The 27,985-nt window shown below is 41.7% G+C and overlaps 1 protein-coding gene across 1 annotated transcript in view; it reads right to left on the minus strand.

Annotated features, from left to right (window-relative positions):
* Positions 1-15,167, minus strand: part of bcar3 (BCAR3 adaptor protein, NSP family member) — a gene marked incomplete at its 5' end in the record, with an annotated part of 73,425 nt that extends 58,258 nt beyond the window's left edge. The window contains 2 exons of the mRNA XM_079998379.1: positions 6,568-6,682; positions 15,078-15,167. Of these exons, the coding sequence (XP_079854505.1) occupies positions 6,568-6,682; positions 15,078-15,167 (205 nt within the window). The remainder of the gene's footprint in view (positions 1-6,567; positions 6,683-15,077) is intronic.
* Positions 15,168-27,985: the final 12,818 nt, after the last annotated feature.

A 27,985-nucleotide genomic window follows, 5' to 3' on the forward strand; every position in this document is an offset into this window, starting at 1 on the left:
ACCTATTGCTAATGCTCACACTCCTCCCAAATGCACCTTCACAAGCAATCCAGTTTTTGTAAAGCAAAGTCGCTAAAAATTCAGATCAAATCAATACATTGCTCAAATCATCATCATCATCATCATCATTATCATCATCATCATCATGCCTTGTTTTCGTCTTTTCCAAAAAAGTAAATTCCAGTAATTGAAGTGGTCTTCTCAATACTTTTGACCGATTCTAATTCCACAGCAGCCTTATTACTTCATTCCTATTTCCAACTTATTTGATAAACTTGAAAGTCACTCTATATTAAGGTGGAACCGCGTTTCTGTTCACTACAGGTGCCTAAGGTATAATAGAACCAGGATTTAACCACACACCCTAAACGGTTATTCAATTCTATCAGCCCAAACGAGGCTTGTTGAACTACACATCCTTCGGCTGTGTTTTGTGTTGGTCTGTATGAATTCAGGCATGAATGCGAACACTCGAAAACCAGCAACTCGCGCTCCCGATGGCTTTCCGTGCTCCCGTCCTCTCCTCTCCTCGCCTCTCTTAATACCTTTGAGTCCTTCCCTCAACCCTAACTCCTCGGTAGGAATGCACGTGCTGTGTCTGGCACGTCCCATCCCTCATTCCATCCTTTCCTCTCCTCCTTTCACCTCTCCTCCCCCTTTTTCTCCTACACCGCCTCATCTCCTCTCTTTCACCGTCTCCTGTTTGTACATTTGTGTGTGTGTGTGTGTGTGTGTGTGTGTGTGTGTGTGTGTGTGTGTGTGTGCGTGTGTGTGTGTGTGCGCACGCGCGGTTGCACATTAGTGTGTGTCGGCTATTACAGCACGGTGAAATGTAAGTGGTGAAGTGTGTTATGGGCCACACCTCATTCCGTCAGACTCTTTCACCCCGGAGGGCTTTGAGCAATCACCGAGCAGATCTCCTATGTCCTGATCTATCTGTTCAGGGCAGCACAGAATCTACTTCCTGCCTCTGAATCACTCTCTCTCCCCCTCTCAACTCCATCAATTTAAATGGGTGGAGAGTTTGCCAGGACCTGTCAGAATTTTGTGGATTTTGACTCAATGTTCAAGTGTGATTTATGTTAGGTTGGCATTTCCATTGAATGGCAACACAGAGGAAGAGAAGCTTAATGATGTTTATCGGGACACTTTCGAGACACCTGGAGCTACATCTTTTGGAATGTCTTTTGGAATGTTTCTAGGCCTGCACATCTCCATGCGAGTGGTCACAGTTGGTGTTTTATCTGGAACCGCCTGCAATGCCAGGAACCGCGTCTTCCAGGGATGTGAAGGATGGGAGATAACTTCAGAATGTTGACTGTATGCTTGTACGTTAGCTGCCGATATGGAGGAGCAGATGTTTACAGTACATTTAGTATGAACCGTACTGGCCTCACCCCTTGAAGGGGATGATAACCTGGAACGGCGTGTTACTCCTCAGCAGATAAAGTGCTGGTCCGATCCATCGAGTCGTCAACTTTAGCCAAAACTGAGTTCTACATCTGGCATTCACAGGAAAGGGGTCCAACTGAAAGCTGCAAAGTATTATCCATCGGTATTTGTTTTACAAATCAAAGCACTCTTGGTAACACTTCTGTAGCCCCAAATAGTCTCACAAATCAGACTTTTTTCAAAAAGTGGGATGGGAGTGGTGCTAAAATATATGTAAATGGGCCGTTTCACTTTCTTTCGCTTCCTATATGTTTCGGCTATTCATGTTGCTGGGGGCGGGGGATCTGTTAGCACGCATTACATGGAATGAGTACAGTAACATGCTAATTGAAACGTGACATGACCATGGGACGAAAGAACCCTTTTAGAAAAGGACCACTGGGATTCAAGATTACTTCTTGGCGAATAGCAGACACAAACTCAGCCAGTACTGATAAATTCAACTTTTCCCGTAGCCAGTGGGAAGAAAAGCTAAAACATCCTGTCCAAACACCAACGGTTTTAGACAAAGTTTCTATAAAGGTTTCCAATCACCAACACTGTGTCGACTGGCCACTGCAGAAATACACTGATTAAAATCCTCATCTGTAAGCTCCATCTTGCCACTCGAGAAGGAGTTTCTCTTTGGCAAGACTTCGAATCTCTGGTTCAAACTCGGAGGAGCATCCCCCCTGAAGTCTTTTTAGAAAAGGACTTCAGGGATCCTAGATTAATCACAAACATGTCGGATTTAAAAAGATAATAATCACTCAGAATACCGTCTGTTGAGACGTTTGGCATTGCAGAGCTTGTTTAACACAACAGATCATGTAGCGCTTAGCGGTGACCAAGGCCACAAGGCCAATTTGGACAACAACTCATAAATTGGGTCAGAAACGGACAGACTTAGGGGACTGTTTTCATCATGGCACACAGGTGTGCAGTAAATAACAAAGAAGAACACCGTGAAGCAGAAATAAAATAGTATAGTCAAGAACACACACACACACACACACACACACACACACACACACACACACACACACACACACACACACACACACACACACACACACACACACACACACACACACACACACACACACACACACACCTTTCTATCTATCTTTTGTCCACAGTACCGAATGACCATTGAACATATTCTGTCACATTGTCTGGTTATCAGAATCAGAATCAGAAATACTTTAATAATCCCAGGGGCAAATTACTTCTAACATTACTAACATTGTCTAGTCACAAACAAGCAAACAAATAGGGCATGAAGCCTGTGTGTCTAAGAGAGAGAGAGAGAGAGAGGGAGAGTTGTTGAGTGCGTGTATGTGTGTAAATGTGTTTACGTGTGTGTGTGTGTGTGTGTGGGAATGTGTATGTGTGTGTTGGTGTGTGTGTGTGCATAGTAGGCACGTGTGTCAAGGATACCATTAGCTGAACAAATCGGGCCTCTGCAGTAATAATAGGGCTGGCAGGCTGCCAGACAGACATATAATTCCAGGGTAGGCGATGACGGAGTGATTTTAGTCGAGGAGACATTTCATCTGGAGCAGCTGTCTAAAGGCCCAGTCATTCCAGTAGCTCCAAAGATGACTGAAGGAATGTTGAAAATATTTACATAGAAATTATTTTTCAATGAGCAAACAATTGAGTGGAATCAGTTTGACCAGCAGTAGGGATAGGCTTTCCAACACTTAATGAACAAAACAAAAAAATGCCGGGGCCGAAGCATAAGATAAATTAGGACAACACATCTATTAATCCCCAGGGAGACAAGTGCAAGTCAAAAAAGACATACAATAAATAAAATAAAACGGTTGTGTAAAACCTTCCAAAACAAAGTGTAATGCAATGATGGTTCTGCTGTTAGCTCAGATTATATATGCAAGACTCATGAACTATTTGCTTCTATCGAACACATTATTTAAATGACTCAAGAGTCAGGAGTCACTCAAGCAAAAGAGTGGGCGAGTAAGTTAATATTTGTCTCACAAACTGAAAATAATTACTAGGGCCAATATTGAAGTATGCAAAATGCCTACTTCATATTGAATGCTACTGCTTTACACTTTGCATTCCACCAAAAAAAATAATTTGGACAGAGTTAAATGATTCTGGTGACGTTACACGAACCAAATCAAATAAATGTTGCAAAATTGAATGATTCTTTTTATTGAGTGACTCATCAAGAACCGAATCTCAAAAAAAGAGTCAAACCTTTCATCCCTAGTTCACATTAGCTAACAGCACACTAGCTGTTAAAGTAGAAGTTTGCTTATGCTAACTCAACAATTTAACATTTGGTGTAAGTTACTGCCGACAACAAGAAGTCAAACCATTGTTTATGGTTTTACTGGTAAGTTGAGCCTTTTATAACCGCCAATAGCAATTTAAACACTTGATGTAAAAGGATGCAATTTTTGCTCATAGCCTCCTCCATTTGTTTTGACTTTCCATGTAACCATATAGGGTCAAGTTATTTAGTCTCATAGTCGTTGCTGTGGCTTGTCAGTTCATTATGTCCGAACATAATGATCTTTGTTGAAATGTTAAACTTGGGTCACAAAGCGATGTTCAGCTTTCACACCTTTCGTGCCATCTGCCGGTGGAGGTCACCACAGAGACTGTGACCAGCCGGCCCCCAAAGATCTCTCTCTCTCTCTCTCTCTTTCATAAAACATTGTACCAATACTTAATAAATTCTCTTGTGACAGTGATTCTCTTCTAATCACTGTCTTTGTCTCCTCAGCCCAGCCGTCCAGTCCACATTAAAATGAACCATCACACTTTATTCACCTAAATGAATAATTTAGACATGCTTGCAGGCTCAGCAGGGCAGCAGTATATTCTAATTGAACCTGGATTAGTTAATTTAAACAATTTGTTTTTGAACTGGGAATATCTTTTATTTTTATTACAAAAAAAAAATCTACAAAAGAATACCAAAGTACAAGTGATATAGTGGAAGCCATTTTTTGTCTAATTAATTACTGATAGTTTTCCTGAATCCCTACCTGCTAATACCATTAGAAGTAATGGATATCACATGATGAATAGTGCACAAGTTTAAGTACCTTGTTAGCCAATTATTAAGTGGATTTTTTATGGATTCAATATACCAGGAAGTTAATTTATTGTGCAACTTTAACAATTTCTGTGCAAAACTGCAGTCGCCTCACAAGGATTCAAAAAATGACAAAAAACAGGTCATTTAATCTATTCTGAAATTGAGTACGTTGGGGAAGTGTAGTTTCTAAGTTTCAGGAGGTATCTGGTCATGTTTGCCAGTAGCAGCGCTACTAAGGACTTTAGAGCGAACATTCACTTTCCATGTGCCTCCAGTACAGGGAGAAGCAGAATAATAAACAAACAGAACGATCAAAAACAAGCTCTGTAATTGCATGGAGGGGAAATGGAGTTAAGGATGAAAAGTAGCTCAATGCTGTAAACGTTAGGCTACTGTCACGGTTGGACTCTATAAGCGGGGTTTTTCCCAGAATGTCATATAGCTAAAATATCTCATCGCTTATCATCGAATATCTCCTGAACTTGTATGTGATATAATCACTATTTTTCCAAATAGGTTAAATGTGCTTTTCGAAGCATGGAATCTCACATTATGATCAGTTTGTTGACACTTTTGCAGTTCCACGAATCGACTAAAAACATGAAGTTGCGCTGCTTCATTTAAAAATGTTCAGTTTACAAAAGCTTTGCCTTTACTGCAGGTTCACTCCAATTGCAAAGTAATTGTGCTGTTATTAAAACCATGGATTAAAAGAAAAAAATAAAAAGAAACGTTAAAGGGAAATGCTATCGAATCCAGGGGGTCATGACATTCCCAATATTAGACAGTTTGACTCTCCCAGTTCTTCAACGTTGCTTGGTCAGAATTGACCATTGACGATTGACTCTGTCACCTACAGTATATAGAACATGTCAAACACGGCAGGTGTGGACAAAATGTTTGGGAGTGGTGAATGGCCATAGTTGGAGGCATTCTGCTATTTGGTTGCGATCAAAGTGCTGTACAATCAGACACAGCAAAAACCATAAAACTACACAATAAAAACACAAGCAATACAAAGACCAGTTTCGAAGACAATAACATAATAAAAGCAATATGACCATAAGAAAGGCAACTCTCATACTGAGTTAAATGCCGAGGAATAAAGATGTGTTTTAAGGCGGGATTTAAAAACAAGGCTGTGTAGGCGCCAGCTTAACATACAGCGGTTACAACTGCAAGGGCGCAATCTCCCCTGTGATTCAACCTTGGTCTTGGGACAACCAGAAGCAACCGGCCAGCGGACCTGAGTGACCTTGATGGGATGTGTGGTTGTAAAAGGTCAGAGAGATAGGTTGGAGCGAGCTCATTCAATGATTTGTAGGCAAATAATAAAATCTTAAAATCAATCCTGGACCAACTGCAAGCTGACTTTCAACTTGGGGTTGAAACTTCATACCCCAAAACACTGGGAGAAATGTCATACCATGACTGCCAAACAAGTGGCAGTTTTGGACTAGACCGGTGATATTACGATATTGTGTTCTTGAAATGCGCGCACACACACACACACACACACACACACACACACACACACACACACACACACACACACACACACACACACACACACACACACACACACACACACACACACACACACACACACACAAGCTACACTTTGTTCTTGTCAGATGTTTACTGGGCTCTCACTGTATTTGAAAGGAAGACATGACACTTGCCTCCCTTACCAGTGGAGGCATCAAGCTAGGTATCTCCTCACTTCACTAGGTAACCAAGGCGTCACGGTATAATGCATGGGAAACGGAAACACAAACATGCTAATATATACCTCTATATACTTCTAAAGAGTGATTCAACTCAGCGGGATTGCACCCTTCAGGCCTCCACTCCTCACTGACTGACAACTGTGTGTGTGTGTGTGTGTGTGTGTGTGTGTGTGTGTGTGTGTGTGTGTGTGTGTAAGCGAGAGAGACAATGAAAGACAAGGCCGAGAGATAAACTGTCCCGGTTTGGGCAGTATCAACAACGTGATGGGACAGATAAGCTTGTTTGGTCAACTGTGTGTATGTGTGTGTGTGTGTGTGTAAGTGTACCTCTCTTCCACTCGCGCTCCTGCAGAAGCCTTAGGGAGGTGAGGAGGTGAAGGCGATGGAGATGATTGTGGACTCCGAGCTCCAACAGGTCACATTCTGACAGATGGAGCAGGTCCTGGAGAGATGGAGAGAGTGTGTGTTTTTCTGTAATGCATGATTATTCATTATATTGTTATTCATAAAAAAACTATTCACTTTACATGTTTGTACTGTATGTTCATATATGAATACAGCACGTACATGTGACGTGCGTCTGTGTGTACTTGTGTGTGTGTGTGTGTGTGTGTGCATGTGTGTGTTCCAGCTGACACGTTTGGCCCGACCAACCCCTTAATTTGGGCTGCCAGAGCTTTTAGGGGAAAAAAACAGTCTAATAATATGTTGTTCATGTTTGTGTGCAAAAACTGCTCCTTTAAGCTCTGTAAGCTTGGATAACCTAAAAATGTCTTAACCAAAATCATATGTGTATTTTTTTACCCCATTATGCACAGATTTAAATACATCATGCGCTAGGCGTGGATACCTGGCAAGGTATACCCACACTTGTCATTGGAGAAGCATATGATGCAATTTTTTTTCACTGAAATCAAAGAGTGACAATAAAACATGCAACGTGGGCCCCTCACAAAATGAAACACCCTTTTATGGTTAACACACACACACACACGCACACGTACACACACACACACACACTCAACTTTTTGGATTGTATAGAAGAATACATCTGGGGACCTGGGTAACTTGGGACATCATCTCTTCTATCCCATTCTATATCTTGTTAAAAATGCAGTGCAACATGTTAACGATTTTCTTTTAACTGAACTTTGAGATAACAATTATTTTCTCGTACATTCTATTCTGTTCTATTATATTCTATGGAAAAATGGGCGCAGGCTGATGCTGGTGCCACAATCAGAATCAGACTTGGTTTATTTCCGCCATGTACACTTTGTGACGAGGAATTTGTCATGGTGAGGAACGGTGTGTTTCTTTACAGATAATTATACAGCCATAAAAAAGCAAAAGTCTGAAAAATAAAAAATGATAAAATAGAATTTTTTTATTTCATATATATAAAAAAAAATGAAATCAAATGAAATAAAATAAAATAAAAATAGACAAATATACACAACAAATACGGAACAAAAAATAAATAAAGACTGGAGAGTCAGTGAAACAGTCAGGGAGACAGAAAAACAGACATAGAGGACTGATAGATGAATTAGCAGTTAGACAAGAAGACAGTTAGAAATTCAGATAGACAGATGGACATACTCACGGACCGACGCACGCTCACACACACACACACACACACACACACACACACACACACACACACACACACACACAGACAGACTCACTCAAACACACAGTCCTATATAGTCCGGTAGACTGAGACAGACAGATGGACAGAAACGACAAGACACACAGAGTTCCCTCTTCGTCTCCTCCCTAAGTATGCCATCTCCTCCCCTCATCTTTCCCACCTTTCATTACAAAAGACATTCCCGTCCCTCACATATGCCCACACACACACACACACACACACACACACACACACCTAAACAAATGCCTGCCTTGAACTTCCTCGCTACTCTAATCACAACCTGAGACTGTTTCAAGATGAGGCTAGAGTCAGAAATTTGTGAACAAGAACTAAAACTAGCACAGTAATTAAACTGTGTGTGTGAGTGTCTGCACACACGCACACACACACAAGTACAGACACTCACAGGTTCATCGCTGAGCTCTCCCAGAAAGGGTGTTCTCAAACCAAAGCTCTGTTGTTGGTTCCTTCACAATACACCCCATTCACAGTCGTCACAAACACTGCCCTATTTAGCACAGTACATGCGAAACCAACACACACACAAACACACGCGCGCGCACACACACACACACACACACACACACACCACTGGTTTACAGTCAAAGTGGGTCACATGCCTGAGGTAACCTACAGTACAGTAGAACACACACTATCACAGATCCAATGTCAGCAACCCACACATGTAGTCATAAAAAAAATTCCCCCCGCACACAAAATAAACTACAGTAGCGTGCGCGTGCACTCACGCACGCACGCACGCACACACGCATGCACACACACACACACACACACACACACACACACACACAAGCATGTCCAGACAGGTCGGTAATAATATGTTGTTGGGTTGCAGGAGAGACGCTACATTCGTTTTGCTGATGTTAACACAGATTTACACAGATACACAGACACAGATCCACAGAGTGTGTGTGTGTGTGTGTGTGCGCATGTGAGTGTATTTGTGTGAAATGCCAGTTGAATCTACATCTTTCTCTTTATCCCTTACTGCCTCTCTCTGGCTTTCTCTCTTTTTCATCTCTAGGCCTTTAATTGTGTTTAATCTAAGTTGACATGTTAGTTTTGATTCAGACCATTCAGATGTGAACAACAATATAATCTGACATACCAGCCGAGTGTAGAGTTGATTTAGCCACCGCCACTGTTGTTTTTAGCGCTGGCCTTTGCGAGCTAGCAGCTAGGAGTTGATTTTGCAAAGTAAAGGCTTGTTTTGAAAATGCTACCCGCCATCAAATGTCCTTTAATGATCTTTTTGGATGTCAGCCTGTCATTTGATTTTCCTTATCAGCCCGCTTATCAACCCCATCGCTTTTCAAAGACATTGGCCCTTTTTAGCTCACCTATTTGTGTATTTTCGAGTATATTGACCATCGCGAGATGTTTTGTTAGCATGTCACCTGGATAATAGATAAGTTGGCTGAATAAGTTGGTATATGAGCGATTAGGGGTTAGCCTAGCAGAACATCATGTGTTTCTCATATTCTCATGCTCCTAACGTCCTCTTTGCCCCACTAAGCTACCGTTTGTCAATATGAGTTTTAGTCCTTTTTATTTATTTCTTTATCTTGCGAGACACTTTAACAGCTAAAATTGTTACACAATTGTCATGTGTCATTCAGTGTATTGTGTGTCTAGAGCAGCCAATCCCTCCTGCCCTACCTGCTTTGCTTCCTTCTTGCTTTGCTTCATTGCCCCGCCTCCTGCCCACCTGTTGGCCTCTACTCTTCCATCCAATGGGGGGATTCAAGCTCTACCTATATTGCTAGCTCACTCTGTATGCCAATGTTTGCTGTACACCTTGCTGGGAGTGACGAACAGTAGAGTCTAGAAGGCCAAACTTGAACGATGCAAAATAAATTAAGATCATTTTAAAGTAAATCCAAGAGTTGTCTGTTATAATTACCACTAATGCACAATCCATTTTCAGGTTTATACAGCTCTCTCTCTTTCCTTCAGGCAACCTTATGCCCTACTTTCCTTCTCTCCTCCCTTTTTCAACCATACACTCCATCTGTGTTTAATGATCTCTGCCCATTAGGATTCACTAGCTAATAACACTGATGAATTCTGGGTAAACATTGTCAGGAAGGTAATGGTTGGAATAACTCACACCTTATTGGCTAATCAATCTCTTGTGGTAGCCAGTGGCTGCGTAGGGTTGGTGATTAGGTTGGTTAATGTTTGTATCAGAAGCACCATCACCCTAGCAGGCCCTTTCTGGGCCCTTCACTCAGCGTAATGGGCACGTGGTATAATGGCATTAGCCTTGAACGATGAATAAATTCACATACTTGGAAAGGACACAGAATAACATTTGCATTGAGTGAAGTGCGGCAGACACAGAGAGACCAAGAAGTCCTGGGAAAAGTTCCTACAGCTGTTGAACCCAACGTCCGGCATTCCATCACTCTCTACTAAATAGCCTGTATCTGCGACCCAGTCCAGGGTTGATTTAACATCCCATAGGAAAATAATTTCTGACATGACATGGTTCTAGTTGCATCTTAAATTTGGATTCGAACCAATGAGGAGAGAGCCTTTACAAACGTGTGCACCCTGGCTGCTTTATGCTGGCTGTTTATCCGTGCTTGTTGTTGGGTCATCCATGGTCCGTCGTGTCCAGATCAGCAGGTGCCACACTTCCTGTCACCCAGGTGCACGCGTCGAGGACATAAACATCACCATCCCACAGCTGCTTCATCGTCTCCTGTTTGTCTCTGCTGTTGTGGTGCATGTGGGCACCAACGACCTTAAAAGGCAGCAATCTGAGAACTTAATAAAGATCTTGTCTGCCTCATAAACAGTTTTTTTAACACTAGCAAACAATGAATGTCAGGCCCACTGCCCTCCCCCCATTTTGGGGACGTGAAGTTTAGCCTATTAAGGCAATTGCACATCTGGCTGAAGGGCTACTGCCGCAACAGTGGCATCCCCTATGTGGAAAATGTCACCACCTTCTACAATAGGACAGATCTTTGTAAGGACAATCGCCTCCATCCGAACCACTGCACTCCTGCAAAGCATTAACCACCTGACAGTCAGTAAGTCCATATTCTAAGCATGAAAATCCAACACACGCATACAGTATTCCCGTTATAATAAACAATAGACATAACCCTTGTAAACACCACCAGCCCACTTCCTGTACGAGTTATTATAAGCCTGAAAATCTAATAATCATAACACTCAAACCCCAAACAAGTTTAAAGGGTTCAGTTGGTCATAATTCACGGTTTTCTCTCCAGTATTCTACAATCACAGTGTTTGTAGAAAACGCGGCACATTCTACCAGATACCCACAGTATAAATTCCCTGCCGTGTCTATAGTTCCTCGAAATACAAACCAGGTTTTAAACAATGCAATCTTAATAAAAATTAATACCAGGGAGGGAATGGGGGTGAAAGGCATCAATCAGCCATTATTAGTTAATGATTTCATCAGAGACCAAAATCTCGATATGATGGGCCTATGTAAGACTTGGCTAAAGCCAAATGATTTCTTACCACTAAACAGAGCTTCTCTACCAAACTGTGTTAGCTCCCATGTTGCACGTGCATCCAAGAAAGGTGGTGGCGTTGTCCTCTCATCATGTCACCTCTAAATCTAATCTTAACTTCAAACCTAAATTGAACTTTGACTTTAGAACATTTGAAGTTCTTATTATGTGGTCCTCATCACCACTGCCCGTTTACCTCGTAGTGATCTACCCTCCTCCTGGCCCCTTCTCTAGCTTCTTAGACAAATTCTCTGACTTTGTTTCTGGTATGGCGATGCACACAGATAATATATTAATTATGGGTGACTTTAATATCCATGTGAACTCCCCGTCTAAACCCCTTAGCAGGCCGTTCCAGACAATAATTCATACATTTGGCTTTCTGCAGCTAATACTTGAACCGACTCATAATAATGGTAACACTATTGACCTGTACTAACCCGGGGCATTGAAACCTCTAATACACTGTAGTGGTTCCCCCCTATACCTCTGCTATGTCTGACCACTATTTCATAAAATTGTCAATATTAATTCACTGCCAGCATTGGACCAGAGCAATAGCAGCCATAACTTTAGTGCCTTAATCAGTACTGCACTATCTGACCAATTGCATACAGCTGTTGCATTCTTTCCATTTTACGAAGGTCCCATTGATAACCTCACAAATGAATTCAACCAACACCTTGATTTACAGATAAGAGCCGAGCACGTAAGCAATCCTGTAGGTAACTTGAGTGTAAATGGCCTGCGACTAAGCTTGAACTGTTCCGTCAGGCATGGGGTGATAGTTTGCTGAAATTCTCTTTTGTTAGCCAAAACAAAGTATTTCTCCAAGTTGATTTGTCTTCATAAAAATAATCAATAAATCAACAAATCAATTGATAAAACTTTGTTTGATACGGTAGCTACTCTTTACTCAAAAAATGTACCTTATTAGAAAAGAGAATAAAGGCACTCGGCCACAACCCCATTCCAATCCCTCCAATAGTGAGACAGGAACAGAAGCTAAGGCAGATGTTATAGATTACATTTCACACCTTGATGCAGTATCTCTTGAAAATCTATTACAGTGGGTAAGTGCAGCAAAACAGGCAACATGCTTACTAGACCCACTTCCCTGGAAAGCTTATCAAAGAGCTATTTCCAATGACCCTCTATTCATAATATTATTAACTAATCTCTCTCCCCTGGTATAGTACCTATGGCTTTTAAAACAGCCATGATTCAGCCCTTACTAAAAAAAAAACCTCAAGCTCGTCCCTTAGAGAGACTGGCCTACAGCAGCTATAGGACAGTCTCAAATCTTCCTTTCATCTCCAAAATTCTTGATAAAATCGGAGTACAACAGATTACTGATCACATGTCTTCTAGTTGTCTATCTGAATTATTTGAATCCAGATTTAGAGTGCTACACTCCACTGAGACGGGCCTGACAAAATTGGTTAATGATCTTTTATAAGCAATAGACACTGACACCTAATCAGTAGTACTTTGACTCGACCTCAGAGCTGCTTTTGATACTGTTGATCATAATCTACTGCTAGATCACCTTGACACATGCATTGGCATTTAGAAGTTTGGCGCTTTCCTGGTTTAGATCTTATCTTTCAGAGAGGACACATCGTGTAATTGATGGAAATTTGACCTGAGTATTGTTACGTTACTTGTGGGGTCCCACAGGGATCGATACTTAGCCCTTTGTTGTTGACATGAATACTCCTTGATCTCTCAGTATTTATACTTGTTTTCATGTTTTATTTTTATCTGGTCATTTCCTCATGCCATGTCACTAACCTCATTTCAGATCTGCCCAATCCCTTTTGCTTTGGTGTCACTCCCTTCCCTTCGCCTGGTTTCCCCCACCTGCAGCTCATTCCCTTATTAGTCCCTCAATGTAAATACAAGTCCACTTCCCTTTGTTCTCTGCCAGATTGTCTCTTGCATCATGCTGAGCTTTCCCACACGACTACCTGTTTCCTGTACCTTACATCCGAACCTCTGCCTGATTCCCTGCCAGATACGCTTTCCTTCTCTGACTGATCTCCTGGATTTGACCCCTGCCTGTTTTTTTGGAAAAAACCTTGTGACTTCTTACCTGATTGTTTTTGTGTCGTGCTTATGGGTTCACATCCGTTCTGACTCACTAAGTGTAATAGTTGTTAAGTATCTATATGTTTGGAGATATCAGACGCAAATATGACATTAGCTTTCACGGTAATGCTGATGAAACCCAACTATACATGCCCTTAGAACCCGCACAACTATTGTTCTGTGGAGGCGTGTCTTGTTGAAATTAAAGTGTGGATGTCTTGTCATTTCTTGCTTCTCAACTCTGATAAAACTGATATGCTGGTTATTGGTCTTGCTGGACACAAGCACCTGTTTAAGGATACCAGAACTGCATTTTTTCATCTTCACAATATTGCTAAGATACGATTCTGTCCATGAGTGATGCGGAGACCATAGTCCATGCATTTGTAAACATCCAGCCTAGCTTATTGTAATGTGTTACTCTCTAAAGTTTGACAATATTACCCCTATACTGGCCCTGGTTTACCTCAGATGTGTCTTTAAGGTTTTGCTACTTACCAATAAAATACTACACGACCTAGCACCTTCCTATCTTACTGACTTAATGGTAACCTATGTACCATCTTGAGCCTTACACTCACAACATGCTGGTCTTTAAGCGAATCTGAGAGTTGCAAAGAAGTCAGCAAGCTTCAAAGTATTCTCACTCCGGGCCCCAGTACTCTGGAACACCCTACCTGGATGCACACCGATGTCTCACCTGGGCAATTAAGGGATTTAAACATCTAATCCTACATAACAGACGTCTGATGTCTGGCTACCACCTACGTTTTTTTTTCTCTCTCCTTCCTCTCTCTCTTGCTAGGGGGGGGGGGGTTAGGTCCGCTGTGATGTGAGCATAAGGAGGCTGTTGCTGTGGTGACCCTTTCCAGATGTGGAGGATACTGCTCTGACAAACCTGAATCGGACCTGATGAGGACCACTTCCTGGGGGCCTCGCTCTGCACCAGAAATTAGACTCTCATACTGTCTAGCTTTAACATTGTATAGTATGGAAATAAATTAACCTATTATTTGTCCCATTATTTGATTAATGTTGCCCACTCTGCATCCATTGCAGCCTGGTCATCCTGGAAGGGGGATTCCTCCTTTGGTGGCCCCTTCTTAAGATTTCTTCCTTTTTTCCCCAAAGGTTTTTCTGTGAGTTTTTCCTTGCCTGGATCAGGGTTCAGACCAGGGGATGTCATTGATTTCTATGTGAAATGTGGGTTTGTGAAGTCCTTTGAAACTGTATTGTGATTAAGGGTTATATAAATAAACTTGACTTTTTACTATGTTTCACATACTATTTGAGCTATTATGCTTTTTGACATATTAAGACAAACTTAGCTAAATAGTAAGATACAGTAGGATGCAATTTTGGATGGAATTTGTTTATGCAATTTATAACCCTAGCAGGAAGAGGAACTGTTTCTCTAGAGTAGGAATTTGAGTAATATTATCGTGTGTGTGTGTGTGTGTGTGTGTGTGTGTGTGTGTGTGTGTGTGTGTGTGTGTGTGTGTGTGTGTGTGTGTGTGTGTGTGTGTGTGTGTGTGTGTGTATGTATGTGTGTTTGTGTGTGTGTGTGTGTTTACCTCTACTCCATCATACTCCTGCTCCAACACATTGCAGTACTGTGGCAGTCCCAACTGGCTCAGCCACCGAGAGATGGACTGGTGCTTCATGGTTCACACACACACACACACACACACACACACACACACACACACACACAATCTTACCCGCAACCACTCAGACCCACACACACATCTATTCATGAGAACCTGGAATTTGAAGAGAAGACAAAATCACACACTGTTATTCAGGAAACAATTACTGAATACATGGAACTACATTCAATGTATGGTAACAATTTAAGTTTGTTTTATTTGTTTGTTTGTACATGCATGTGTGTTTGTATGTAATGAAATAAATAACGTATTTTGTTTAAAAAAAATCCCATATGTGACACTTTGTTAAGCTGCCACTTGTTAAGAAACAGCCACTCAATGTTTTTCCCTTATGCATGTGCTAATGCACTAACATGGGCAGGAAGTTAAAAGCAGTTGCATTGGATTTGATAAACTAGTGGAGGTAGTTGTGGTAAGTAAACTGTTGATAGGGATGAACAAAGAAAAATGTTTGACTAATGTTGACAAAATGTACTCATTATGAGTTGATTTTGGACAAAAGTGACAAAAGTGCCGAATGGTGTGATGTAATGTAATGTAATTAATGGAATTCTAGGACTTTCAGTCCTACCCAACAAATGGATTGATACTTTATGTGCTCTTATGTATACAATATGTGAGTGCATGGGTTTATGCTGGTGCTTGTATATGTGCCCACTATGTGAGTGGACACATGGCCATTGTTTTACTTCCCTGGTTGATTTACTGTCCAAACTGGGACAGAACATGTAGCCAAGTCTTGTTGTTTTATGTTATTTATTTTATGCACATACACACAAATATAAATGCAATTATGCGACTAGTTACAGATCAAAGGTGTTTCGGCTTTAAATATTGGCCCATTGCATATAATTGCCTTAAAGCATATGTGTCAAATTCAAGGCCCGCGGGCCACATCCGGCCCAACTTACAATTATATCCAGCCCGTGAGATCATTTTATATAGAGCTATTAAAAATGCCTGGAGATATGAAGCTCTAATAACACACAAACTACAGATCCCACAATGCAGCACCTCAACCGCCTTGCCGAACTCTAGGCTACGTGGGAACATTCCCGCCTCAATCAAGTCAAGCTTCTGTTGTTGTATACAATCCTATTGCAAAGTTATTGCGAAGCTAACCCCTCAGAATGGAGAAGAGAAAAGTTGATTCTGAAAACAGAGCCTTTCAAAACTGATGGGAGGCTGAGTATAGGTTTACTGACATCGCCGGTAAACACGCGTGTCTTATTTGTGGAGCAAATCTGGCTGTAATTAAGGAATTCAATCGAAGGCGGCACTACGAGACGAAACATCAAGATAAGCTGAAAAACCTGAATGCAGAGCAGAAGATACAGAAAGTGGGAGAGTTAAAGAAGAATCTGACATTTCAGCAGACATTTTTCACCAGAGCAAAATCACAAAGTGAAGCTGCTGTGAAAGCAAGTTTTATTGTGGCAGAGGAGATAGCCAAATCAGGCCGGCCATTTACCGAGGAAGAGTTTCTGAAGAGCTGCATGATGAAGGTGTGTGACGTCTTGTGTACAGACAAAAAGCAGATGTTGGCAAATGTGAGCCTGAGTAGAAATACGGTTGCTGATCGGGTTTGTGAGATGGCCACTGATTTGAGAACACAGTTGAGTGAAAGAAGCAAACACTTTATTGCATACCCTCTTGCTTTGGATGAAAGTACTGATATGACGGACACGGCACAGCTAGCTGTTCATCCGTGGAGTGGACTCCAATTTGCGCGTAACAGAGGAAATATTGGACATTAAATAGATGCACGGGACAACGACAGGAAGATATATTTTTGAAAACGTATGTCAAAGTGTAACCGACATGCAACTGCCCTGGGACAAACTTATTGGACTTACAACAGATGGAGCACCGGCGATGTGCAGCAAAAAAAGTGGACGAGTGGGAAGGATGCAGGTAAAGATGCAGGAGGAGAACTGTACTGATGAGTTAACAGCATATCACTGCATCATACACCAGGAAGCGCTGTGTGGTAAAGTCCTAAAAATGGAGCATGTAATGAGCACTTTAACGCAAACCGTAAACTTTATCCGAGCAAAAGGTTTAAATCACCGACAATTTCAATCTTTTCTGCGGGAAATAAATTCAGAGTTTGCCGGCATTCCTTATCATACAGAGGTGCGTTGGCTAAGTCAGGGAAAAGTTCTCAATAGAGTTTTTGAGGTCAGCAAGGAAATCTGTCAGTTCATGGACAGTAAAGGAAAAGACTCCACAGTTTTGTGGGATGAAAAGTGGAAATGTGAGTTGGCGTTTCTGGCTGACATAACAGCTCATCTCAATGTCTTCAGCTCCAGGGACGTGACCACATGATCACTGACATGTATGATGCGTTGAAGGCATTTCAAGTGAAGCTCCTCTTGCCTCACTTTCCCTGTTGCCAAGTAATGTTGAAGCAAGTCGGCGAAACGGTGTTCCCCAATGCGCACTTTGCTGATAAACTGAGCGCACTGCGCACTGAGTTCGCACGGCGCTTTGGTGACTTTGAAGCACAAAAAAAGAATTTCGAGCTCGCAACCCATTTGCCGTCAACGTGGAAACTGCACCTGTAGAGATTCAGATGGAGCTGATTGAGCTGCAGTGTAATTGGACACTAAATACGACAAAACACGACACTACAGGGCAGCGCAGTTTCTTTGCTCCATTCCTGAAGCAATGCCCCAGCTCCGTCCACATGCGGCTCGAGCCTTGTGCATGTTTGGTAGCACATATCTGTGTGAGAAGCTGTTCTCAGTTATGAAGAATAACAAAACAGCACACAGGAGTCGTCTCACTGATGAACACTTGCAGTCCATCCTGAGAATCTCCACAACACAGCACCTCACACCAAACCTAAACGAACTTGTTGCCAAAAACAGATGCCAAGCATCCAGCTCTGACAAAATGGCATAAGAGCAAAGAAAACTGAATGTTTTGATTTGTTGTTACTTTAACTTTTGCTGGAAAGCACACATTTTATTTATATTTCCAGGGGTTTTTTTGCAGCATGTTCATATTTTGAATTTGTATAATTTTGACTGGAGATATTTTTATGGAGAGCAAAATCTTTCGAGATATTTAAAGTTTAAGTTTATTTTTTATAAAATGGCATAAGAGCAAAGAAATGTGCATGTTTTGATTTGTTGTTATTTTAACATTTACTTAAAAGCACAATTTTTATTTATTTTTTCAGTGTTTTTTGCAGCATATTCATATTTATAACGTGTATAATCTTGACAGGATATATTTTTATGGAGAGCAAAATATATTTATTTAAAGTTTAAGTTTATTTATTCTCGAATAACATTCCTGTCTGTTTTTATTCATATTTATGTTCAAAACACATTTAGTTGTAGTGTGTTTAATAATTGTTTATCCTGTTCGGCCCGCAACCTAAAGTGTGCTTTGAGTTTTGGCCCCCTGTGCAATTGAGTTTGACACCCCTGCCTTAATGCATAGGGAGAAGCTGCAGCACAGTGGTGAGTTTCTCAATCATAAAGAGGTGGTGCTATATACATTTATAAATGATAGCAACCAACATTTTATACCTGGGTTAAAAAATAGCAAACCAGTAGATCCAATGACATGTTTTTTACCATGCAAGTAGCCAGTGACATAGATAAAATATAGGAGTTTGATAATTGAAGGTCCGACCTCCTTTATTAGTGTGACACTACATGTCACACATCCCGGAGCTGATTTGTTGGGAGAAGCAATAATGTTTAGCAGTTTTTTCAGTACAGCACTTTCAGGAGCTGCAAAATTAGTCAGTTGGGGCATTAATGTCCATTTAAAGAGTCCAGTGGACCGCCTGGTGCACTTTAATTCATTAAATTCACAAGAGGTTCACATATGCACTGTGGCTGGTGAAGGACTAGAACCGGCCGAGCCGGTTCTATTCATTAATGGGTTGACGGTTATTGTTGCGTTCATTGCTTCTGTGTTAATAAAAACACAGAAGCATGCAAATGTTGTGTGTGCTCTGTGAAAGACATGCTACCAGGAAAATGCCAGTTGCTTGGTCAGGCTTCAGGATTTTAATCTGAAAGTGTGACCTGGACCCCATTCATAATATATTTAATAGAAAATTGTCGTCTCTCTAGTAACGGGAACCTCTCTATTCGCTGAGAGGGTCATCCTCCTCCAACGTCCTCCACCATCTTTCATTTTAAGACTCACACAGAGAAACACACACACACACACACACACACACACACACACACAAACACACACACACACACACACACACACACGCACACACACACACACACACACACACACACACTGTGATGGAATGATAAATTATGGTAGAGCTACAGTACATGGAGATTGGTCAGGATAGAACGTAGATCAAATTCTGCTGAGTCAAAATTTGGCCACTACTTGAAAAATCCTGTTAGCATCACAAGTTTGGCAGGGGCAAAGACAGTGTCTGTATCGACAGGGATGGGAGGAGAGGAGAGAAGAGCAGAGGGGAGGGGAGGGGAAAGGGGAGAGACGAGTGGTTATGGGAGGATGCGTGCATGCACAATTTACACAATAAAAGAAACCTCTAGGATCAGTGCTAAACAGCGCCACCGTCACCGAGTTCTACCGAGAACTCAGTTACTGTAAGCCCATTGAATTGCAGTAAAAGTTCATTTTCATTTAATCACACTTACTGTATATCATATGGAGTCACCAGTTCACCCGTTGTGGTCTCTCTCTACCACAAGTCGTTTTTTACCAGCTATAGGCAGACAATTCTTTATAAACCTAGTGGCCATGGACTCTTATACGAAGGGTTTTGTAAGACTGCTTGATGGCTATAAAAGGACATTTTAGGTCATTCAGTGATGCTTTCGAGCCAGTGTTGATGCTTTTGACATGATTTGGGTAATTGGGACCAATTATATCAACATGTCACATGCTAGCAGAAGCTATGTTATGCAATTTGTGTTATTGCAATAGAAAGTAAGAAGCTAAATGGAACTGTTGTCCTGTTGAAACTAATAGGATGATTAAAAGGAAGTGCTAAATTCTGCTGATACAAGTGCTTCGGTGAATTCAATCCACCTGATGATATTGCATGTCTTCCAGCTGAGCTGTCTAAGGAGTTGAGCTATTAGTGTCGACCAGTCTCCAGGATATGCGTATTCCCCTCAATGGCGGCATGAATGTCAATGTGTCCGCGGGAGAAGCGGAGGATGTTAGCGCCACGGAGAGACACATGAATGTCAATGTCAGGTTTCTTCCACTTCCAACTGACTCACCTACCCCCTCCCTTCCCATCCTGTCCTCCCACTCTAATCCCACCCTGTCCCTTCCTCTTACATTACCCCTCCTTCCCAACTCCTGCATCATCATCATCATCATCTTGTTCCTCTGCTGTAAAACGAATGCTTTGTTAATGTAGAATAAAGAATAGGCCTGAATAGGATCATCGCTACCTAACCGGGGATTTTTCAAGGACCTGAAAATGGCTGTGAAGCATGCATTTTATCAGGATTTCCAGGGTTTATTGACTCTTGAACTTGCACTTTCGGAACTAAGTAAGAGACAGAAACAGAAGGTTGCACCGCTTTATACTGTCAACTGACTGCAGCCAATGTTACGTTTTAGATGTGCTGCAGCCACAATTAATATTACCATATGTTATGTAATTTTACCGTAATTCAAAACAGTAAAATGAACACCTTTTTATTTTTTAGCGTCCGATAGTGTCCCAGCTCTGATGTCGTTGTAGCAGGGTCTGTTCTGGTTTGTTAAGTTAGGACTCCTGGGGGTGGGGGGTGTCGCTGCTGTTACTGCCTCTGGCTCTCATGCTTGCCTGTATCCTGAAACAGAGCCATACCACCAAACTTAATACAACTTTTTATTGTAAATTATATAAGTATATGTGTGCCCACATGCAAGTGTGTTCATGTAGGAGCACAGGTATGTTTGCAATCTCTTAGTGTCACTCTAGATGTAGTGTGTGTGTGTGTGTGTGTGTGTGCGTGCGTGCATGCGTGCGTGTGTGTGCGATCACTTGATGCAATTGTTGAGGACACGACCATGAACACTTTATCCCACTGAAAGGAGCTGACTGAGCATGTGCAGTAACTTCCTAAATCACGCTGAATTGATGTCGCCCAGATATACAGCAATGTCACTGGTCGTCACCATGAATGTTTAGCGTCTCTCACTGCAGATCATAAGGACACACACAATCACTGTGCACATACACACATGCAAAAACATGCCCTTCCTCCACACTTTCAATACAGTGTATCAATCTACTCTACGAGCATGTGCTCATGTAGATTAGGAGGAGAGAGGGCCATCTTTCATCCAGCATATGGACCCACGACATTGATACGGAAAGACTTTCCCCGACAGCACAGGGACACAGGGACAGTGCATTCCGCAACACAGGGAAATTAAGGTTGTTGAGCTGAATGGAGGAGGTGGACGTGGCGGGGGGGGGGGGGGGACACACAACCTTTAGTAAATAAATAAATGAGTAACCCAAAGTCCCACCAGATGCTGTTTAATTTCTGTTGTGCGACTATTACTGTATTTATGGTACTATAGTTATCACTTCATCTTTACATTACATTACATTTAGCAGGCGCTTTTATCCAAAGCGACTTACAATTGTTCAAAGACCGACGGACGCAGCCATCAGGAGCAATGAGGGGTTAAGTGTCTTGCTCAAGGACACTACAGCATGCTAGCAGGAGGAGCCTGGGATCGAACCAAGCAATCTTTAGATTACATTACATTACATTTAGTCATTTATCAGACGCTTTTATCCAAAGCGACTTACAATTATTCAAACACCGACGGACGCAGCCATCAGGAGCAATTAGGGGTTAAGTGTCTTGCTCAAGGACACTACAGCATGCTAGCAGGAGGAGCCTGGGATCAAACCAGCAACCTTTAGATCACTAGACCACCAGCTCTACCTCCTGAGCTACCATCCCCATCTTGTTAGAGATAGATGGATGGCCAGACACATAGATTCCTCCAAGCCCAACATGCATTATGGTTGTGAGGGGCCAAGCTTTAAGACACAGAGGTAGACTTGCAAAAATCATGAATTAATTTAACAAAAAAAATACCAAGTTCTCAAAGTAAACTGCATAGGAAAAATTAACCCCAAACTGTAGGGGAAACAATATTGAGAAAACGAAAGCAGAGCCCAAATAAAATTGAAGTAAACAGAAATAAACTCAGCTTCACATGAAGGCAACTGATGTATTGAACTGACCTCCCCAAATGACACTGGCGGGCTTTACTTTGATAGAGGATTGCTGGAAGTCAACTTTATAGGCTATTAACATGGAAATCGACTTAACATTGAACTGATTAAAAGAAACATAAAATGGCCTGTATGGTGCAGTCTAATTCCCGTGTGTGTGTGTGCGTGTGTGTGTGTGTGTTTGTGTGTTTGTGTGTGTGTGTGTGTGTGTGTGTGTGTGTGTGTGTGTGTGTGTGTGTGTGTGTGTGTGTGTGTGTTCCACAGCTCTTCCTCGTGTGTGTGTAACCTCGCAGTAAATGTGGAGTGCTCATCTACATTAGTGATTCTAGCACACTTGAGAGACAGACACAGACACAGACACACACACACACACATACGCCGGACACACACAGACAAAAAGTGTTACTGGTCATAGCAGCTATTTCATTATGGAATGTGACACATTACTGCTAATATCATTAATCTGAAAAGCGCAATAATAGGCTGGCACACTTCCATGACACTTACACACTTACCGTTACTTTTGCATCTTTCAAATAGCGCACGCACACACACACACACACACACACACACACACACACACACACACACACACACACACACACTCTCTCTCTCTCCCTCTCTAGGAATTATTAAGAGTATTTATTTGTGGTACTTGATGGTTAGACACGTATCACCCAGCCCTGCCTTCTACTCCTTTACCATTGAAGTACAAAATGAAGTGCGAGCACACATGTTTGAAAACACAGACCATTACTCTTATGTTGTATAATATGAAATCTATACCTCTTTGAAGATGCTGTGTTCTCAAACAAAAAAGACCACCACTTCTTTCCATGAAAAATATTATAATTAATCAAGTCTATTTAAATTACTTCTTCAACCAAACGGGCACTATTAGCCCCTGTGCTCAACTTTCAACCTCTTAAAGCAAAATTCTAAACTATAAAATATAGTATATAACATGATCTACAAAGATAACTTTGGTAACACATCTTTCAGTTTTACAATGAGAATAAAGGACAGTTTCCTCACTTCTATAAAGAAAATATTACCATTCCAGCAGGAAAACAAATATCACTCCCAGGAAGACTTTATATTTTACTTCATACTTGGGAAATAGTTTTTTAGAATTTATTGGTCTAGTATACCGTACCTGTCAGCAACACGGAGAACAGTGGAAGCAGGATGGTCTCCTTGCTGCTTGGAGTCACTACGTGTGGGCTCCAGTAAAACTGACTTCTGTCAGATATCTGTCAATTTATTCCAAATGTATTATTTTATTGTATAAGTTATTAATATGTTTTTGTCAAATGTACAAGAATATATTGATTGCATTTTTTCTTCATTTAATAATCAAACCACAAATAACTGATTACAAAAAATAATCAAAAAACACTTCAACAGAAACAGCTCAATAATACACATCAATTGGAAGGACAACTTAAAAGAGGTTCTTTCAGAAAATACTAGTGCAGAAATATTTAGCAGGTCAGTCAGGGAATTAATCGGCGGGGCTGGTGAGGATTTTCAAAAAGTGTCACTAGACTGTCTTTCCCATTTGGGAACCCTTCCGCCGCTCTCACAGCTCTGATAGTTCTCTCTCTCTCTCTCTCTCTCTCTCTCTCTCTTACTATGTACAGTAGGTCGAGGACACATTCCCCACGAGCGCTGAGGGATGAGGAAGAGCCTGGGATGGGTTCCCGGGAGGTCAGCAGCGCTAAATGCGAGGGAAATCGCTGGACCCCCCCCCCGCCGAATGCGTTAAAACAATAGCTTCAAGAAGCTTTTCCTTCCTGTCTTCACTTTCCTTCCCCTCTCCCTTTCCCTTCCTTGTAAACTCCTCTCCTCCTGTATCTCCAAAGCTGTCTTCGTGTTCTTGTCTCCTCTTTGTTCTCCCACCGGGGGTTTGACCTCCAGCTTTTTTTTCCATGACCACATTTCTCTAGAGCTTCACATAGCATCAGCCTTGTTATAATGTATAAATAGAGCCATCATGGCACTGCTATTGCTGTGGGACCGTCTGTTAAGCCCGGTTATTTGCGAGACACTTACACTTACGGAGTGGTAAATCATGTGTGGGAAAACAACACGCTGAAAAGTCCAATGCGGCCAAAGTTGCATCAGAGGGCGATGTGAACACTTTGTAACACTTTGTGTTGCCTCTGTTGGCTGCCTTCTATGGTCCAAGGGCATCCATTGAGCCAATCAAATTAGGCGGTCGCAATGCGACCGAGTGAATTAGGCTGCGACGACAGCATCTGCCATACCCCAGCCATTGCTGACCAAGGATGCGAAAATATATCGATAGATTCTCATCAACCACTTGGACATTATGAAGGCCAGGAAAAAATATATCTGTCCACTTCAAACTGGTGATGGGCATCTGCAGCGAAGGTCTAGTCTGGGGTTAAGGTTGATATCCGTACTTTGCAAATATCCGTTGCAATTGATAGTACACAGTTTTTTGTACAGTGTAAAATCAACACAATAATATGATTACAGGGGGTAGGTTGTATGGCGTTTTTCACCGACTGTAATTAGACCAAGCGATAGCGATTCATTTTGCCATGGACCGATTGGTTCCACCAATGAAATGGCTGTAGTATAAGTTACAGGTTGCATTTCACTACCCGGTGAGAGTATTGAAATAATAGCGTTTGTTTCTCTCTGGGTATCACTTGATAGCACTGGAAATCTCAGAAGCTCATATCATTCACACACATTGTGTATTTGTGTACTGGGAAAATTTACAATGTTGTAAAATAACTTCTGGGATCATGCCTTGTCAATGTTTCAGCCAGTCGGCGCCAGAGGTTTAATCTCTTTCTCTCTTTCTTCCTTCGTAGATGTGGTGGCACGGGTCCAAGGTGGTTCAGTGCCAGGAACCACCCGCTGTGCAAAATTACACGGGTGACATTTTGAGACAAAATAGATGAGCAGTTATTCAGGCTATTAAACCAAAAGTGTTTGTTACTTTCATTACATGTGTTAGCAGGTTTTAATTTACTTGCCATTGATTTTTACCACCAATCACCATTGGCATTTCAAACAAGAAAAACTTCAGATAACTGAAGTCTGAAATAGGGTTTGAAATGCTAGGCTTCTTAACTTATAATCTAGACCCTGGCTGAAGACCCCTGCCATAGACTTTAAAATTAACTCTGGTGTCTGGTATGTCTGAGTCCCTTCATGAAGTACAGCATCAGTACTTTAAGATATGGGCCGTAAATAAATTAAAAATTTTCAACCCCAGTTTTCCACCTTTGCAGTTTGTGCCACTGCTAAGAGAACATGACTGTCATTCGTCAGAGTGGGTTATTTTACCTGTAGGTTACAGTTACTATAGAAGCAGTAACAATATGACAGTTATCTTTATGTTGGATCAGATCACAGGTAGACGAAATTACTGGCTGGGGGGCAGGGAGCAGTAGTCTACCAGCCTGAGGAAAGGTAAAAAAAAAAGCTCTCTTCTTCTCCTTTCCCGCCCCTCTACTCTCTCCATGCTTCTCTTCTCGGCATTACAACTCTCCTCTCATTCTTTCCAACCTCGATGATATGTGAGATGAACCCCTATGTTTAGATGACTCCCAAATCCACCATACAGGCGAAATAATGGAAACATCACCTTGAAGAGTAACGGTACACTCACACCAGAAGCGATTTTATCGCAGGTGTGCATCCCCATCCAACACATTGCTGAGTAGTTGCCATAGCAGCGTATAAGCAGATTAATGTGCACATAGCTGCATTAATTTATGTAGATGTTGTTTGTTTATATATTTATTTTTAAGTGACATTTATTTTTTGATTTATTTGTATTTGTTTATAAAATATAATAAAAAATATAATATATTAATATGTGCAACATTACCCCACAAATCAAGTGCCAAACCTCTCCAGGGATCCCAACTTCCTGCATTTACTTCCATGCATCATTTTGGATTCTGCTACTGTCGAATGGGCCTATGGTCAGCAAATAACGTTGATTGGCGATTGCAAATTGGCGTTTTAGTTTCTTTACCTAACTAAACAAAACAAAACGTAATATTTGCGCCCTATGTTGTTGCTCTTTCTGTACGTATTTGTCACGTGATCTAATGCGGTTTTGTCATTGGTTTCATGTCACTGAGAGAGAAATTAGGAGGTCTTGGTTTGATGGCATAAAACAAGATCGCGATTTAATAATCTTGGACCCCGAGCATCTAGTGGCCATTAGCTGAACCCCAGTTTAAAGCACTTAGGTATTGGCAAAATGGTTGAATGCAAAGTGGTTTTCATATTTTTGATCAAATAGCTGTTAGCTTGATGCATGTTTTGATAATGAAATGGTAAACAAAAACATCAAGAGAGATATATGGGAGAATTTTCACACCGGGCAAACATTTGGTGCAGGGCAATGGAAGTTGAGATTCCCCTGGAGAGAATGAAGAAAGTGTGCCGGCTTGCACTTTTTTCCACTGCCCTCCCTCCCTCCTCTTTTCTCCTCCTGATCTCCTCCCTGCACTGTATGTGTTGCGTGATTTCTCTCATCATACTTCTCTGTGCTGTGTGCCTTTCCACTTCCCAGCTCTCCATGCTGCCCTCCTACCCTGTACTCTGTTCCTCCAAAACCCCATCGGTGGTCGGCTCCTTTGTCTACCTCTTCCTCCGACCAGTAGATTTTCTCTTATACGGGAGAAAGACGACGATTTTGGTTATAAGAATATCGCAATAGTAAAATGTTGTCTTTGATGCCGGACTATGGTCAAGAAATTAATTTTGTGAGTGGATGAAAATGAATGAGCTCCAGAGACTGTTCTATTTGTTCTAAGCAATGCCTCTAAATGCTGCGTAGCTAGTGACGTGTCCAATTCACTATTTATTGTTCGTAAATATCTTATGAAAGCATCAAAAGCCACCCAATTATCATACAATTATCGATATTGAGGTATTCATCCAAAAATAGCGTGATGTATGACTTTGTCAAAATGTCCAGAGACAGAGGCAGGTAGGTGGCTTAAGCAAAGGTTCTTTGTGAAGCCAAGAATGGCTGCAGCATCACTCCGAGGAGCCAATTTCTGTTCCAGTTGGCACCCTCTTAATTTCTGTGTCTAGCCAATTTTCTCTTGTCCTCGCATTCTTTTGGTGTTGCCCTCCAACACCCCCCCCCCGACCCCACCCCCCGACCCCACCCCCACCCCCATCCCCCCACCTCTCCGTACATCAGATGTTTACTTTTCTTCGCTCATCGACGCCCTGGCTTTCTCCTTCTTGTTATATGTGTGTTGTTCATCCTGAAATTACCTCCCGGTTTGAATGCAAAGGGAGGGAGCCACATGAAAGCTCCTGAGCCCTCTGGAGCATTTGGTGCGTGTCTGTGTGTGTGTGTGTGTGTGTGTGTGTGTGTGTGTGTGTGTGTGTGTGTGTGTGTGTGTGTGTGTGTGTGTGTGTGTGTGTGTGTGTGTGTGTGTGTGTGTGTGTGTGTGTGTGAGACTGTGTGTGTGTGGGGTGTTATGCATCTCATAACCATGGGTTTATCAAATTAGGTTCTCCATCTGATGTTATGTTTCTCTTTCTCTCCTTTTCTCTCTCTCTTTCCCAGTTATCTCTC

This window comes from Zeus faber (assembly GCF_960531495.2).
Source record: "Zeus faber genome assembly, chromosome: 1".
Taxonomy (NCBI): Eukaryota; Metazoa; Chordata; class Actinopteri; order Zeiformes; family Zeidae; genus Zeus; species Zeus faber.